A 17601-nucleotide genomic window follows, 5' to 3' on the forward strand; every position below is an offset into this window, starting at 1 on the left:
GTGTTTTGAGGTTTGGTAGGATGATGAGTCGACAGTCGGTATGGCTATGAGGGGGGCTGGATGGTGCTTTTGAATGGAAGAAACCTGATAGATTGTAGCTATTGCGGTGTAGACTTAGCACAGCATGTATAGGGTGACAATCATGTAGATTGCCGTCCAGGTTGAGGTTCATGCATTGGGAGGACTTCTGCATTAAGCAGACAGCATGAATGTGGTTTTATCCACCAATTAGCAGCCTTGTCCAAGCAGGGATGTTTCTCGAAGTGATGGAAACCGCACCCATCACAGTATTCGATAGGCCAGTCAACTTCTTTAATTCAAGTTTGTGCGACTGTAAGCTGCGTGATGATCTTGTTTTAGGGTCACTAGTATGAACCATGGGCCCAGTGCGTCTCATGCTGATAACCGATGCACATTGCTGTCCAGTCGATCACACACCCTTGTCTAGCATGCTACAGCGACTGACATCATACTTATTTGGTAGTGATCGCCGGCTTGCTTAGTTTGACGTATCATTAGCGCCCTATCTCAAGTATCCCTTGATCTCGGCGGCGTTGGTCATGTATGTGATCGCTTTTGGTGGTCTTCGGCTTCCCCTAACTGTAAAGGTCCGTTGGTCTGCAGCTGAACATTTTATGCAGTAACCGTCACACCAGGAGAAAAGCCAATGGTCTCCGCCGTCACAAAAGAACTTGCAAATTCTCAAACGCTTCACCTGGAGGCCTGTCACTTTGGCACCTGTCACGGTGGTCCAGTAGACCTTCCATGCTCCATTCTAGTCTGGCTTCCAAGAGCACACTGCCATTTTGAAAGGCCAGACTGTGTGACCATTGGTAGATGTTTGCAAACCCCACGCTATACAGAGCTCAGTGAGAGATTCTAGTCCAGCATCACTAATTAAGCCACAGCCTCCCTAAGCGCTCAGCATCTGCCTGAGGATTCATTTGCCATGGTCTAGGCATTCTTCTCCCCAACCTTCCATCGTATGAAACACTTCGAACCTAAATCTCGATACCAACCATATGAACTCGGCGATATATCAAATTTTCATAAATCTGAGGCTCAAAGTTCGAGAGCTTCTGCTTAGAAGTCGCATTTCGGACACGCGAAGAGGGTTCGGATGCGTACGACCTGTTGCTGTGCTGCTCAGGTTAGTCTTGACTCCCGGGATCAGCATCACTCGGTATTTATGATTGTTGGTCACTGGTAAGCATGCACGTTCATTGTGCAATTATCCGCTGTGCTTACACCGCTCATCCGACAGTATGTGGGGTCCAATGATATTATACACGAGATCTTTATTGTTAGCAAGTGTCCAGGGCAGACAGCAATGACAAGGGATATTGTTCTTTCCGGTCCAGCAAGGCCGCCAGAAACAAGGTCGAAGCCCTGTAGTATTTCTCGAACTTCAGGCAGACGAGAGCATTGCTAGTGCACAGAGACTCTAAGAATGTTCGGTTAGTTAACCACCAACTAAAACTACCAGCGAAACCGACTAGACGAATCAAGTCAGTCTCCATTTAAGCGAGGCCATGCACGCTTGCGAACCAAACAAATTTCACTGCACATAGGATAAAAGTCCCTAGTGCAAACTAATCCAACACACCCACCAACTAGTTAGTAAAAGCCCCATTGTCCGTGACCATCATATCCCTTGCAGTAATCCGCGTGTCAATCCCAGTGATGATCTAACAGCGCTGCACTAAAGAAGAATAAGGAACGGCAATAGAGAACCAACCTGCGGCCGAAAGCGCCTACCATCCATACCGAAAGACGGAAAATATGTCTCATCGTACCCAAGGATCGCCCGAGCGGCCCTGAAATTAGCTTTCCACGGTTCCCACCAGATCGGGCCCGTCATTCCCCTTTGGAAGATATTTCCGAACCACGGTTCTAGCCCCTTGGCTAGAAAGAGGGATCTAAATACCTGATACAACACCCAGCCGCGATCGAACCAGCACCAGTTTTCGAGATGAAGAATAATATCGCTCAAAGGAACTAATCTCCGGTCGTTTCCGGGCCTTGGCCGAGCGGTCTCCACTGAGGCGAGCTCGCTGGATCGGCATCTATCTATCTAGACTGGGTTTTTTCTGACAGGATGTAGATAGTCTAGTATCTTGGAGCATTTGTTAGCTTGTATTGTGCAAGATGGTCGTGCCGTGGAATGCGGGTTCTAATAATATGTGGTTCGTAGGAGAGAAAGAGATGAAGCGAGGCTTACCAGGGTTGAAGTTGTCGGGCACCGTTGGTTTCATTGGGCTAGTGTGTGAAGTAGAGGGTTTTCATTCCTTCCGCTTAGCGTGCAATAAGTGCTAGATAGACGCAGGTAGTGTTTGGAGAGTGTGATTGAAGCCAGATGGATGTGGACTTCGGTAGTTCATCAAGCTGATAGGTGCCGCTGAGGAATTCGAGCCATTGTTGTGCACTGATTGGATCAGTACAGCCACGTATGTCCGTTTCTGATGCTCCTATATGGCAATTTCAACGACCGTCAGTGAGGCCATAGGACAATTCGACTTGTCCACTCAGTGGTGCTCAATCTCATCCTCAGCGAATCTATCATCAAGCTGGTGCACGTCCCATGATGAAACGCCAAACAGAGCATAAGCTTACAATCGGGAAGTGAGATACGGACAAGCTCAGTCAGGCAGCATTGGTGGAGATGCAGAGGAAGTCCGAGTCAAAGAGGAAAGTCGAATCCGTGCGCCTCGTCACGAGATCCCTCGGTGTGCCTGAGGTTCCATCCAACTCGGACGACAGGAAGAAACATTGAACTTGATCTCGTCCTTTACCTTCCTCTACCACTCTCGATCTACATTACTACGAGTCATCTCCTGCTTGGTTCCTCTATCATACCCGCACAGAAGAATGCACAGGCACAGGCTAACCACGTACTGCGTATCCTTGACCAGACAAGTCCGGCCCCAGTCCCACCATCCTACATCCTGCCATCATGCCCGCGAACAGTATCACCGCGATAAGGGTTCTAAGAAAATGTCTGCCTTGACAGGATGAGGTCTTTTCCGCACGCCCGGAGCCCTTGGCGCATACGTCACAAATATCATGCAGTTGAACCCAGGGTTCAACTTCTACCGTATATCCGATGGTTGAGAGATGAGAGTCAGGGCATGAGGATACAGGAACAGACCAATTGAGCATCACGTCCTTACCCCGAAGGGTATATCCGTGGAGGGACCCTAGCCACGTGCTAGATTGAACTGGAACAACCGTTTCGGCCGGATCCTTCAGAGGAGGATGGATCATACGGTATACCTGTCCAGGGTCGAACATATCCAGTTACTGTGTGTCTCCTTGACTATTACTGCGCCCGACCCCACGCCAGCCAGCCAGCCAGGTCCTGGCTACAACCGCAGCGCGTGCATTACACCACTCAGGATTCAGGAGGTTTAGAATGGCCGTTACCATTCTGCTATCCGTGCACGGTCATCCCTAAACGTCCGACCCGACAAGACATGGCAGTATCCGCTCTGGATTCGAATCCCTGTCCTAGATTGTATGATCACTTTCGTAAATGTCTCTCGGGCTGGCTGGTTGGTGGTAATGGACTGACACGACACCCCTCCCCTCCCCTCCCCTCCCCTCCCTCAGTGCAACGAGACTGCAGGGAGTACGTAGTATAGGAGAAGGTACAAAGTCCACCGGGAGAGGGGACAGGATAGGACAAAAGAACAAACGCCGCCGCCGACACAACCAAACCAAGGCAGGGAAGAGCGAACTAGAGCACCAGCATCCAGCATCCACCGACGATCGTCATTCCAAATATGATATAGTCTTTCATGCGTTCGCCCTAGTAGTGTGTCACAGTACGTGCATCAATAGAATGCAATCCGACGATCGGGGTAGTAAGTAGTCCGCGGAAGTGTTCTTGCTGTGAGTGAGAAAGAGAAGAGACGGACGACGAGTCAGGATTGCAAGGCCTGGAACAGAAACAGAAACAGAAATAGAAGTTCCATGTTCGCCGATGTTTCGGCTCCGAGGCAAGAAGAGTAAGAAGTGTGGTTCGACCGGACCAAGGAATTAATCAATCAATCAATCAATCCATCAATCAATCGATCGATCCTTAACTAGGCTCAACGGTTGACCCCGCAGCCTTGTCACGAGCGATATAGTAGTAGTACGTACCTAAAGTAGTAAGTTTAGTACTCGTCAGTCGTGACACATAACATTGGTGTGTGCGGACTAGATAGATACTAGTACTAGTACTTTGTAGTAATAGTAGTAGTAAGTCAGTCCGCCACCGTCGCTCTTCTTTTTTTGGAATGTTTTTTATTTTCTTTGCTGGCGCCCCCCCTTTCCTCATTTCGGACTTTCCGGGTCTCGCCGTTCGGCTCATGGATCGGTGCTATCCGGCCGAACAACAGGGCAAAGTGCACTTGAAACGAGAGGTGTGGATTCCATCGCAAAAGAATAGACAAGACAGCCTGGCTTTTGGTTCGAAGCCTCATTCATCCTCCCTAATATTTTTTGGCTATCCCGTTTCGTTCTTTTTGTTTTTCTCTCTTTTTTTCTCCCCCACATTCTCATCGCCTTTACCTTCATGTCCTGTGGTGTGAAGATGGCATTGAGGCTTTTAAACCGTGCCTTGGCGCTCACTCACTAGATGGGGACCTCCCAACGTGCAAAAGGAAATAACCGCGAAGCTACTCCCAATTGTTACGGCGCCCGACAGGAAGAGGGACGAAACACCAGGAAGGAAAGAGGATCACGAGCAATATGGTTCCTGAAGGGGAGAGAGAGTCTTGGGGAGGGAAGTCGAGAACGACAAGATCTTCTAATCAAACTTTAAAAGGAAATTATTATTACAGGAATTCGGAACCGAACTGGAAATCGTCTTCGAACCCAAACCGACGAACTGCCAATTCCGGGAGGAATGTTCGGGCGATCGTTTTCTTCGGCCGAAGCGGTCATTCTTCGGCCGGGCAAGGAAGCTGCCTGATCCGCGAGTCAAGCTCGTCGTCAAACCCAAAGACGCCGCAGCAGCAGCAGCAGCCCATCTTCATCGTCATCCAACTTCCGCCGCGAGGGGGGACTGCTTCTCACGCCCCGGTCCGCCCATCTCTCCGCTACAAATACCCGCCCGCTGCCTGGCCTCGCCTCGCCTCGCCCTACCCTCAACAAACCCCCCTCACTACTCCCGGGAGTTGAACGAACCAAACCCCCCACCTCCCTCTTGCTATGTCTGGAGAATTCTGCATCCTGCTCGATTTTTCCACCCCCTCACACCGCTAGTTATCAGGGGGAAGGGGGAAAGCTTATCGACGCTGGCTATAGGTCATCAAGGCTCGCCCAAGGGGCACACTGTAATATATGCGGCATGAACTGACACGGTTGTTCAGCGGAGGAGTCTGCTGGTACGACTTCTCTCAGCCGCCTCACTGGTGTAGGTGTACTCTCTACGGGGCGCTTCATACACCCAAACAGCGGGTGAGAGGGACCGGGTGGGTGAGCCCCGTGCGCCCGCGTCCGTTGGGGCCGTCGCACAAATTCACTAACTATCATGTTTTTGGATGACTGCCCGGTTGATGGGTCAAGCATTTCCCGAACTCATGCTGGGAAATAGCATTACATCCGAAACCTGGTTAAGAATGTTGTCAATATGCCCGTCTGGAGAAACGCTCTGGCTAGAGGAGTACGCTGGTACCCCCGATCCCAAAGTGGAGGATGGCGATGCGAACGAGGTGGCAGGGGAAGTGTTCTGCAGGCTGGGTACCACCTTCGGCACCACCCGGTGGCGCGTTTTGCGCGCACGGAAGGCGGCACTGACCTCCCGAAGAGCGTGAAGGGAGGATGCAAGGTGCTTGGCAGTGTCCGTCTTGCTGTTGTGGTCGCTGCTCGTATCGTCATGGACATGGTCCGACAACGCCGCTTCCAGTTTCTCGATCAAGTCCCACGTCTGCGGATGCAACTGATCGTTGTTATTCGCTACCAAAAGAAATGCTGACGCAATGGTTCGTTGCAGGCTAATCCAGGTTCGCGACGCATGGGAATTGATGGAATGCAGCTCAATGAATGCCTCGATCGTGTTTATCAAGTTCGTCAAGCAATCCTCCCGAACAATTTCGCGCCGCTGTTCATCCATCGGAGTGTCCGGATCCAACGAAACTCGGCACATGAGAGATATGAAATACGAGGAATGGAGTCGCAGTTCGGTCCGTTCGATATGCTCCCCGAGCGTCGCACAGCGTTCGCGAGATTTCAAATGCGGTGCGGCCTCGGCAATGATTCGTTCAATGCGTTGCTTATACTCCCGGATTTCGTGGTACCGCAGGTGGGAATGATGCGTGAACATCAGCCCTCGCAGCATGTCGAGGACAACCTGAATCAGGCGGCAAAGCGTTTCGAAATACCCTCGGTGACCAGGCATCGATTTCGGATCGTACGGGATCTCTGGCTGGTTGATCATGGTAATGGATGGTCGGTCATACGCCAAGGAAAAATGACTGTTCTGAAAAGCCATCGCCCACCTGATTGCGTTGCGCATTAGTATCGGAAAGTTTTTCCAGTCACTCTCATGATTGTCGATGATTTTCCTTACCATACTCTTCTCCGCGCCGCCTGCGTGGCTCGCGAAAACCCCGAGGTCTCGACATGGAGACCTAGCACCATGCACATACGCTCCGTCATTCCTTTCAGTCAAGTGCGTTAGCTTCGAGCTGCTGCCTCGTGTGCGTTGAATGTTACTCACCCAGCAACGTGTAAGATGCGCCTCCGTTCATGTTATACGACAAGACACTGCCAATGATCAAGAGGATCTGGATCACCTCCAGGGATGGCTGAGACACATAGTTCAACATGCGCAGACAATGGTAAGAACAAGACACTGAAGCGGGTAAGTATGAAGTGAATAGAAGCTAGTGTGGAAGTGTCGACCAACCGTATACCCACGAGGTCAACTCTCGTTCTTTCCCAGGCAGATCAGATAGTTGAGAGCCAGATGCTAAAACAGCAAATAGAAGGCTAAGAAAAGAGACACTCATGCCAAACGGCTTCACTAGGCCATTAGCATCCGGACTATATACGCCACCCGCGGCCTGTCGGCCCTGCAACAGCTTGTTCATGTCCGCTTCAAACTTGACGAGATCGGGCAGCACGGGATACAGCACCGCACCAATATTCCGATAGAAGGCTAGAAATTTTCGGCATTGCTCATCGTCGGGCAGCACACTGCACACGCCAGAGATATTGAACGTATACGGATCCGACGACCAAAGGTCCACGAAGGGGTAGGCGGCCGACTCGTTCCCCATCGCCAGCTCGGTAAGAAGGTCGTCTTTGGGTAGCGCCTGCGCCGTGTCCTCGGAAACCTTCGACTTGTCTAGAATGTCCACCAGAGCAGACCTCGATCCGATGTGGACTGAGTTTGTTCTCAGCGTAGTTGATCCATAGATACCCTCAGAAGCAGGCGAGTCGTCTTCCTCCTCCTGCTCCTGCGACGGTTCCGATCGGGAGTGGGCGACTTTCCGCGCGCCGTGCGCCTGAAACAGGGAGCCCAAACTGGTCAGGATCTGTTCCATTGTCTGCATCTTGGAGTTGATCTCGTCCCATTCCTCTTGCGACAGCGTTACCATCTCCGATAGACCATCCTGGTTGGCAGAGCTGGCTGATTCGGGATCGGCACCGTAGGGACCATCGCGATGGGCGGCAGACTGATAAGCCGCGGAAGGCATGTATTGCGGCGTATTGGTGGCGGGAGTCGTAGCGGACGAGGCATACTGGTCGGGAATGAAGGAGGCCGGTCTGGGAGCGGTGGGTGGAGGACGACCGTAGGAGCAGGTGAAGTTGCGCTTGACGCAGTTGCCGCATGGGACATTGCGATCGCAACGGACCTTGCTGGCACGGCAAGGTAGGCAAGTTTTACACTCGCGCGGCCGGCGACGGATAGGATATGTAGGCATTGCTTGCGGTAGGATTTGCAGACGTTTGCTTGGTCCCCGCTATTTGGGAGGGGAATCTCGGGGATTGATGTGCGTGACGGAAGAGAAGGGATAGACAAAACGTCTGTCTGTGCAACCAGACGATCATACACGCGCGCTTAATTTCCGAAACGGGGCTCTAATCGTAGTGCAAACGTGAGTAAAGATGTGAGACATTGGGCGAAGGTGTTCAAGATTTTAGAACCGAGCAAAAAAAAAATGTAGACGACACGTGCAAATTGGAGAGCAAGAAAGAGAGAGGGAGAGAAAGAGCTGCGAGCGAATGAGGATAGAGTTAGACGGGCCGAGACGTCAGCAACTCTCAGCGCGACGGAGATAGGCGTTTTAGGACTGAGCAGAGGAGCAGGGCACGCAAATTTCAACGATGGGCTGCCGAGGAGGGCGAAACAGTGGAAAGCCAGACGTAGGAAGAGGCAGAGGCAGAAGGAGGGGGGCGAAGAGACAGACAGACAGACAGACACTCACCGATCAATGGGTCCGACCCCGGCTGCTGCTGCTCGTAGGATTTTGAATCACCATGATAATAGCAGATGTCTTCGAGCAGAAATGATAGTAGGTTTGGGTTTAGGCAAGTTGAAGCCCTGAGATAGTATGATGAGGAGTGACAGTTGGGGAAGTAAAGATAGTAACAAAAAGATGGGGACAAGATGGTCGAGGTTAGATAGACGATCCTCCGATCAATGCATAAGCCGATCTTTCCCTGGGGAGCAGCAGCAGCAGCAAGCAGCAAGCAGCTTTGGGGTGATGAACTGACTTTTGGAGGGGATCCGATCCGGCTCTTCTCTCTCAGCTCTTGTCCTTCCTACCCACCCTCTCTCTCTGTCTCTCTCTCTCTCTCTCTCTCTCTCCCTCTCTCGCTCTCTTCTCTTCCTCTCGGGTGTCTCTCTGACTCGCCCGGTTAGTCAGGCAGACATCGGCAAGAGAGAGAAAGCAGAAAATGGCATAACCAACCAACTAACTCAAACCCAACCTTCAGAGGCCCGCTGATGAATTCCGCGCCGTGGAAATGGAACCTTCCGAGATGGCGTGTTGTCTCATTCTCCTCTCTTCTCCTTCTTCCCCCTCCATCCGTTTCTCAACAAGTTCCAATCGGGAACTGGAGAGAGTCGTGCAATGCAGAAAAATCTATAAATTGTCGGTAGTAGTAGTAGATCTTATCATGCCTTCCCCCCAATTGTTGAGTTCCCGATCGTTAGTGTTTTTTCTCTGCAGCTTCCCTTCATTCCTTCCTTCCTTCCTTCCCTTTGTTCTTTTCAATGTGTCTTGTCCGTCTGTCTGTTGTTCCGCATGGACCAAGCCAGCCGTGAATCATTCCCGCTCGGCAATTTCCCACCCAATGATTAATCGCCCATTGGTGTTCATCTGATGTTCCTTCATCGTTCGTTCCTTCTCATCCTGGCTGGCGCTGCCTTCCTTCCCGGCTGTGTCCACACCATTAGGTTCCATTCCATCCATCCACAGTCTCGGGTCCAGTGAGGTCATCGACGCACTCGATGATCTAGTCAACTTAGTTTGTCAACGTAACTCTGTTTCTCCTCACTTGTCAGTCTAGTTTAGGACATCATTGTAGTTAGTGTACTCACTTCAGGCTTAGTAGCTTTGATTGTTTCCCACCTCATTTTCATTCACCCCGGTATCGTAGCGAGCCAAGCTCCTACTTAGCTAGTAACTCTAGCAATCGTTGCATAACTGACGTCCAATTCGGGGAATAAATCGAGATTGTTCCGGTTCTGATCCATTGTAAGTTCGGGAGATGGAACGATGATGGATGTCAAGTCCGTGATAGAGAAGGCTGGTGGATGTTGCAGTGAGAGATGGATAGCGAGAGGTCAAAGCTACTGAGTAAGGAGAAGCTTGGATGACTGACTGACCTGGCAGTTTGACAGGTCGGGGTCAGCTGACTGGGTAAGTACAGTAAGTGTAAGTATGAAAAGAAAGAAAGGAAGGAATGGAAGGATGGATGGGTATGGGCTGATCTGCTTTGTACATCCTCTTACTGCTTTGCTCCTGCCGAGACGAGCTGGTAGGTAGTGGGGAGGTAGCTAAATCTACTACTACTAGGATTGGATCGCTCCTTCCTTAACTGATGATGCGAAGTGATCTAATTACGTGTCAAGTGAAAGAAGATATCGATCTGCTTAATTGATATTGTTGGTGTATTTCCATTTCCCTTCCTGTCTCTGCAGGTCGGGTACCAGGTAAGCGATTTGAAAATCTTCATCGATGTGATCGGTATATTTGGTGTATCTTATAGTATACATGACTTCATGGTGCATCGGGTATGTCTCCACACCAGCTGCCTAGGGCTTCACTAAGTAATTTAGATAACATTTGGGGACGGTCGGCTCTCGTGCACAGCTTCAGAGGTGCCAATCAGCGTTGTCATCCCCGCCACACGATGTGCCTAAGTACTCCGCGCCGGTCGTCTTCGCTTCCAGCACTACGGTGGGAAGAACGCACACAACCCTTGGGGGACCGCCGTCGCGTGGTCCGATCCCCGTCAGGATCGCGGCGGGAAGGGCAACCAGGGTCTGTTTTACTTTGCGCCCGCCGGGCAAGTACCGGTCGCCGTAGGGAGATGATGCCCTTCATGTCTTCTTAGAGGCTGCTACTGTCGCTTGGGAGATTTGCGGGACTATCCACCAATCATGCCAACGGGCCTTGTTCCCGACCTCTGGAATGGTCACCCGGAGGTTCACCGATGGGCTGTTGGCCGCTTCATCAGTTGGTTCCTTTGGCGTGCGCTTCTCCAATGCTTCCTTGACTGTTCCGATTGCAATACTGGCACCGATGCAGGCGCGCTTCGTGTCTTTGATGTCGCGCTTCCAATCTTCTTCAATGGCTGGTGCGGGGCTCTCCTCGCCATCGGAATCGCGGATAAAAGCCCCGTTCGCTAGCGTGGCTTCCCACGCTTTCCGGGCTTCCGAGATCGCCTTGGTGGCACGCTCCAGCACGATCTCATCACTGTCCCCTTCGAGCACCGCTTCCCGGCGGTACTCATCGTAGGGGACCAATTCCGGCAAGGTAATTGAAAGGAAGGGTTTCATGCGGAGTTCGTAGCGCAACCGGTCGCTAGAGTACGCTTGGGGTGCAGAGGCCGTTGGCAGGACACGATGGCGAGCAAGGAGCACGTACAGGGCGTGCAGGGAAATTGCAAATGCGTCAATCGCAACGATTTGCGTCGTGAGCCGTTCGAGCAGTTTGAGGGACTTCTGGAGGGCAGCATGTCGTTCAAGAGCATCGCGCTTCTTGGCGGCCACATCGGGAAGGTTTCGTTTGGCCGTGGCGACAGTGAACGTGCGGATACGGTCGATATGGCCTAGATGGGTAGAACAGATGTGGGACAGGTACCAGTACATCCCCGGTAGTTCTTCCGGTGCGTAGATAGAAAGCTCGAACCCGAGCTGAAGAATGAGACGGAATTGAACCAGTTTCTGATGGTAGGCCCAGCTACTAAGAGGGTATGAGTACGTTGCGTCGCCGTTAGCGAGCATCAGCGGGGGTTCTTTGCTGAGGGTACGGAGTTGCTCATCCAGATCTTCCGCCTACAGTGGATTAGGCCTACCCATGCTAAATGAAATATCGGAAGACTTACCTCCATTTGCAAATTGTCCCAGTCGACAATGGTATGACAAACCGTACGGCGGATGCGGCAGCGATTCAGGCAGGAACTACGGAACGTGTCCACAAAAGGCTGCATGGAGTATTAGTCGGGTCAGGCCTTGGATAGAAACCTATACACGGGAAGAGAGAATGGGAAGTGCCTACCTGGGAGAAGCGCTGCACGAACGCGTCCATTTGCTTGGCAATCTGGAAGCGGGGGTCTGAAGGCACCTCAATATCGTCCATGTTGGCTTGCAGAAGTATACTAGACGGTAGTACAAGCTCTGCGAGCTCATCGTACAGAAACTGTTTAACCGGGACGGCTCCCAGTATCGTCATGTTGTTTACGATCATTGACTGAACCAGCGATCGGATATATACTGATGGCTGAGGCTTCCGTGACAGCAAAGTCCAGACAGTTACCTGCGTCTATTAGTAAGACTCTGCTGCAGCGACAAAGCCATGTGGTCACCCACCTTGAAATTGTAAGGACCGCGGTAACCGATGACTTCTTGGATATCAATTGCGTCTTGACATAGTCGTCTCAGATGCGCCAGCGCATCGTCGAAATTGATATTCACCATTGGTCGTGGAGGCACAGTGCTGGCCAACTTTCTTTGAATCTTCCAACTGAAAGAATCAGGCACTTGCGCTCCAAGGGTCGTCGATTTGGCCATATCATCCAATTGGGGCAGACAAGCCAAAAACGGCTCCTTTGACCTCGTCTCAATCACTTCGATATCTTGTTCCATGCCCTTCAAAAAGTCACGTCGGAAGAGGAGTCTTGTTTTTATGGCCTGCAGCACTTTCTCATCCAACTTGTCCTTCTGTTCGTCAACCCAGTAGATCGCTTGATGAAGGAGGTCGTAGAATGGCTCCGGTTCGAATTGCGACAGCAGGCTGCGATTGTAGAGCTGGGTGACAAAGTCCTCTTCCTATGATGAAGGATTGTTGTTAACTGCAGAGCCAACAGAATGTCATAAGCCAGAACCAACCTCGAAATAGTATTCAGTGGCTACTCGTGCATGAACAAAGTCGCAGCATTTGAGGAGCGCCAGACAATAAGCACGCAGTACCAGATGCACGATCGGGGCTTCCTTGTCATTACTCGCGGCACGTCCGCGAGAGAAGGTGGCTTCGTCGAGCGACTTCGGGACCGGCCATAAGAGCTTATCAAGGTACAGGGATGTGAAGAGGGTTTGGGAAAGAGGGTGGCCCATATGCCATGCCATCTATCGCAACAGACAAGTAAGCACGGTCAGACGCAGCGTCAAAATTCGAGTGTGGACATCTCTACCTACCTCATGACATAGCAATCCGTCCATAATACCAAGGACCTCCTCCGGACTAAGCTCCCGCGTCACATCGTAGTCGTCATCCAAAGCCTGCGCATGGTTTTCGCCGGGGCCTAGATATCCACTGTCCATCTTAGAGTCCATAATCTATTATGAATGGGAGAATATCAGCTTCTGGTTCGATGTAATCGGCCGGATGTCTGTCAAAAGCATATTGAGTCGCAACCGACCTCCAACGCCCCAACTGCTTCGAAAAGTGTGAAGTAATCATCTTTGACGAGCTGGCCAGTTTTCAGCTCTGAGGTCAAGGTAGAAGAATAGTTAGCGAGCAATTCACTCTATCTGTATGGTGGAATAATCAAAGGGCGGGCTGTAGAGAGGAAGTGGCTCACTTGAGGCAGCGGATGTAAATTCATCGGTGATGTCGCGCGGGACTACTGACTGCGTGACAACCCGCATTGTCGAAACAGGGAATGAGTTGTTAGGCAGCATGTGAAACCACGATCATTTGCAGCCAGCTGCCAGATTGTCTGGGTCGTCTAAAAAGAAGGGTTGCACCGAAGGGGAAGGGGAATGAGAGTTGGAGCAGACCGAGAGCGGGCGAGGGGAGGGCGGGGAGTCGGGCGGACAGGGCAAAACTTGCGGGAACACAAGCCGCACGCGCTCAAGCAGAGCCCGTCGAGTTCAATTCAGGAACCCATGCTCCTCGCAGGCACAAGAACTACATTGTGGTTAAGCGGGCCCTGCTAGCCAGCTAGAGAAGAACGGCAGGAAGAAATAGTTCGTTTCTATTTAGACCTGATCAAAGGGGCCAATATGCTACAGAGATCTATTCCATTCCTGCCCATGGCTTTCACCCGAGACCTCAACATCCTTCATCCAGAATACACATCTTCCGGTCTTCTTTCACACACTTTCGGAACGGGGTATTTATTTCGACTCGGCCTGAGCAGCGAGAGCCTCATCGTTGGCCTTGGCGAGGGACTTGACTTCACCCTGCTTGCCGTTCTATATCCGGAACCCGATAGTCAGTTAAAACCGTCCTCATCCCATTGAACTTGGCGAAGGGTATGCCAGGCGTGCATATACGAACCTCCCACTTGGCGAAACGCAAGTCCATGTTTCCGCGGCGCTCAGCAGCAGCACGGGGACCGTCCTTGAGAGACCTGCGGACCGCGCGAGCGGCAACGGTCAAGTAGCGGTTGTAGCTGTAAAAGTCAACCAAGACGTCAGTCGGAGATCCAGAGTAGACAAGACGATTCAGAGCGAGAGGGATATCATACGTGAGACCAGCAGCTTTCCAAGCGAATGCCATTTTGACGGTGAGGGATAGATGAGGGGATTCTGTTCAGGAGAAGGAACACTTGCTTTGGGATGCTTTGCAGACGGTCGAGTTTCGGAGGTTCGGGAAGGTTGGGTCATGTGACACACGTGACTGACACGCCCTCAACGGATGTACTTCCCCATATTTATCTTTAAATCTTATAGTACTGTAAGTATTTCATCCAGCGGGATCGCTTTGTTGCAAAATAGCAGGGACTACTAATTTGCTATGATTTTTTGAAGACTCGGTTTAATCAATGTGTCTCCAAGAATCCAGAAGTTCCAGCACCCAACTTGAATATCTGGAGGTATATGTGGTATTAAGAATATGACATGGAATAGATTGAAAGGAGCAATCAGTTACTTCTAAGCCTCTACAGTATTAGAACTGGCAATGTATGGTAGCGCCTGATAACCTTTTTAAGTAGTAGAAGCGTAAGTGCGGTCTATTAACTAGTACAAATACTGCATGCAACCCATCACTTATGATTCTCCAACATGACCTCTGTAATTACTATCTTGTCTCTAGAACCATACAATGGGCCGAGGAGATTTGTAGAGGGTAATACTATTATGGTTAACAGTTTATATTAAGGTTATCTACCGTTGTAAATAGTTGCTAATAGTCATAATATAATTATAAAACTGCCATATGTAAGTACGATATTTATGCTTTCAATGTTATACTATTCCGTAACTATTCCCTCTGAGTTTTCTTTTTACCACTACTAGTAAAGATAGTAGTAGGTGGGAGAGTCGGTGAGAGGACTAACAGACTCTAGTACTAACCAGTAGTACTAGTAAAAAGACCGTAGTCTCCCTCCACCAGAATATATTTTGACCATCCTCATATTTCTGGTGATAGTAGTAGTAGTGGAAAGTAGAACCTAGGCTTAATATTATAAGCTCTTCAGTTAAATCCTCAGGAACTCTCCCATATGTATATATTGTTATTTTTTTATTTTATAGAATATCAAGAAGCCTTTATCTCCGGCAACGGGTTACCTCTTCCGACGACCCGAGGCGATTCCCTCGGATAGCCGGGCCCCACGTGACCTTCTAGGAGCTTCTGCCGCCAAGACAATCCGGGGATCGAGAATCGCCTGGAAAATTTTCGAGACTTTGGCTTCATCTCCATCCCCATCTCCATCTCTTCCTCCATCCATTCTTCTTCTCCTTCTTCTCCCTTGACACCCGTTCTTGCTCTGGGAGTTTCGGTCGGGTTATCCTCGATCTAATTGTATTCTAATATCCTCTTCTACCTTGTTTCTGTCTTGTTTTTCCATAACATCCCTTCAAGATGCAACGCGCTCTCTCTTCCAGGACCTCCGTCCTGTCCGCCGCTGCCAAGCGTGCTTCTTTCCAGAGATCCCCCGTCAGCCTGCAGCAGCAGCGTTTTGCTCACAAGGTATGTCTCTTAGCTTGGAATTGAGCTGCTCTTGCTGGAGCTCTCGACAGTCCTGTCTGGAAGCTTGCTCACACCCTTCTAGGAGCTCAAGTTCGGCGTTGAGGCTCGTGCCCAGCTTCTCAAGGGTGTCGACACTCTTGCTAAGGCTGTCACCTCTACTCTTGGTCCCAAGGGTCGCAATGTCCTGATCGAGTCCCCCTACGGTTCCCCCAAGATCACCAAGGGTACGTTCTCCCTACAATCATATTAATAATACGGAGCTTTGCGGATCGGTCCGTACTGACTGTAACAGATGGTGTTAGCGTTGCCAAGGCCATTCAGCTCCAGGACAAGTTCGAGAACCTCGGTGCTCGTCTTCTCCAGGATGTCGCTTCCAAGACCAACGAAATCGCTGGTGACGGTACCACCACTGCCACCGTCCTTGCCCGTGCCATCTTCTCCGAGACCGTGAAGAACGTTGCCGCTGGCTGCAACCCCATGGACCTCCGTCGTGGTATCCAGGCCGCCGTTGACGCTGTTGTCGACTACCTCCAGCAGAACAAGCGTGACATCACCACCGGTGAGGAGATCGCTCAGGTCGCTACCATCTCCGCCAACGGCGACACCCACGTTGGTAAGCTCATCTCCACTGCCATGGAGAGAGTTGGCAAGGAGGGTGTTATCACCGTCAAGGAGGGCAAGACCCTCGAGGATGAGCTTGAGGTTACCGAGGGTATGCGCTTCGACCGTGGATACACCTCCCCCTACTTCATCACCGACGCCAAGTCCCAGAAGGTCGAATTCGAGAAGCCCCTGATCCTGCTCTCTGAGAAGAAGATCTCCGCCGTCCAGGACATCATCCCCGCCCTTGAGGCCTCCACCACCCTCCGCCGTCCTCTCGTCATCATTGCTGAGGACATTGAGGGTGAGGCTCTCGCCGTCTGCATCCTGAACAAGCTCCGTGGCCAGCTCCAGGTTGCCGCTGTCAAGGCCCCTGGCTTCGGTGACAACCGCAAGAGCATCCTTGGTGATCTTGCCGTTCTCACCAACGGTACCGTCTTCAGCGACGAGCTTGACATCAAGCTCGAGAAGCTGACTCCCGACATGCTCGGTTCCACCGGTGCCATCACCATCACCAAGGAGGACACCATCATCCTCAACGGTGAGGGCAGCAAGGACAGCATCTCTCAGCGCTGCGAGCAGATCCGTGGTGTCATGGCTGACCCCACCACTTCCGAGTACGAGAAGGAGAAGCTCCAGGAGCGTCTCGCTAAGCTCTCTGGCGGTGTCGCCGTCATCAAGGTCGGTGGTGCCTCCGAGGTTGAGGTCGGTGAGAAGAAGGACCGTGTTGTCGACGCTCTCAACGCCACTCGCGCTGCTGTTGAGGAGGGTATCCTCCCCGGTGGTGGTACTGCCCTCCTGAAGGCCTCCGCCAACGGTCTTGCCAACGTCCAGACCGCCAACTTCGACCAGCAGCTCGGTGTCAGCATCATCAAGAGCGCCATCACCCGCCCCGCCCGTACCATCGTCGAGAACGCTGGTCTCGAGGGCAGCGTCATCGTTGGCAAGCTCACCGATGACTTCGCCAAGGACTTCAACCGTGGTTTCGACAGCTCCAAGGGCGAGTACGTCGACATGATCTCCAGCGGTATCGTCGACCCCCTCAAGGTTGTCCGCACCTCCCTGGTTGACGCCAGCGGTGTTGCCTCCCTCCTCGGTACCACCGAGGTTGCCATCGTTGATGCCCCTGAGGAGAAGGGCCCTGCTCCTGCCGGTGGCATGGGTGGCATGGGTGGTATGGGCGGCATGGGCGGTGGCATGTTCTAAGCTAGCCCCCGTTCTCGTGTAGCCTTACCCGTTCCTTGTTTCTAAAGAGGTTTCCCTTCCAGCGTGTTGTTGCATAGTACGGGCATTGTCCTGATATGGCTTTTTTTACTTGTTCTTGGTTTTTGACTATCTCCTTTGTCTCTAATGTGTTATACGTCTTTGGTCACCTAACCACATCCTCTTTTACCCGACTTATCCTACTTTCACCTCT

At 51.5% G+C, this 17601-nt stretch overlaps 4 protein-coding genes across 4 annotated transcripts; 1 reads left to right on the forward strand and 3 right to left on the reverse strand.

Moving 5' to 3' along the window:
- Positions 1–5548: 5548 nt before the first annotated feature.
- Positions 5549–7916, reverse strand: AtWU_01697 (Zn(II)2Cys6 transcription factor; the record flags this gene model as incomplete). Its single annotated transcript, XM_035496811.1, has 4 exons — positions 5549–6485; positions 6557–6647; positions 6707–6841; positions 6896–7916. The coding sequence occupies 4 exons, from the start codon at positions 7914–7916 to the stop codon at positions 5549–5551; spliced, it is 2184 nt and encodes a 727-aa protein (XP_035352704.1).
- A 2627-nt stretch (positions 7917–10543) lies between these two features.
- AtWU_01698 (N-alpha-acetyltransferase 35, NatC auxiliary subunit) lies at positions 10544–13312 on the reverse strand (the record flags this gene model as incomplete). Its single annotated transcript, XM_035496812.1, has 8 exons — positions 10544–11500; positions 11551–11649; positions 11724–11981; positions 12035–12493; positions 12554–12790; positions 12860–13000; positions 13084–13151; positions 13246–13312. 8 exons carry the CDS (start codon positions 13310–13312, stop codon positions 10544–10546), a joined length of 2286 nt encoding a protein of 761 aa, XP_035352705.1.
- Positions 13313–13783: 471 nt separating this feature from the next.
- On the reverse strand, positions 13784–14168 carry AtWU_01699 (ATP synthase subunit epsilon family protein; the record flags this gene model as incomplete). The annotated part of the gene is made up of 3 exons (XM_035496813.1): positions 13784–13861; positions 13947–14061; positions 14137–14168. The coding sequence occupies 3 exons, from the start codon at positions 14166–14168 to the stop codon at positions 13784–13786; spliced, it is 225 nt and encodes a 74-aa protein (XP_035352706.1).
- Positions 14169–15476: 1308 nt separating this feature from the next.
- On the forward strand, positions 15477–17390 carry hsp60 (chaperone ATPase HSP60; the record flags this gene model as incomplete). Its single annotated transcript, XM_035496814.1, has 3 exons — positions 15477–15584; positions 15667–15808; positions 15877–17390. 3 exons carry the CDS (start codon positions 15477–15479, stop codon positions 17388–17390), a joined length of 1764 nt encoding a protein of 587 aa, XP_035352707.1.
- Positions 17391–17601: the final 211 nt, after the last annotated feature.

Source organism: Aspergillus tubingensis (assembly GCF_013340325.1).
Source record: "Aspergillus tubingensis WU-2223L DNA, scaffold_3, whole genome shotgun sequence".
NCBI classification, from domain to species: Eukaryota; Fungi; Ascomycota; class Eurotiomycetes; order Eurotiales; family Aspergillaceae; genus Aspergillus; species Aspergillus tubingensis.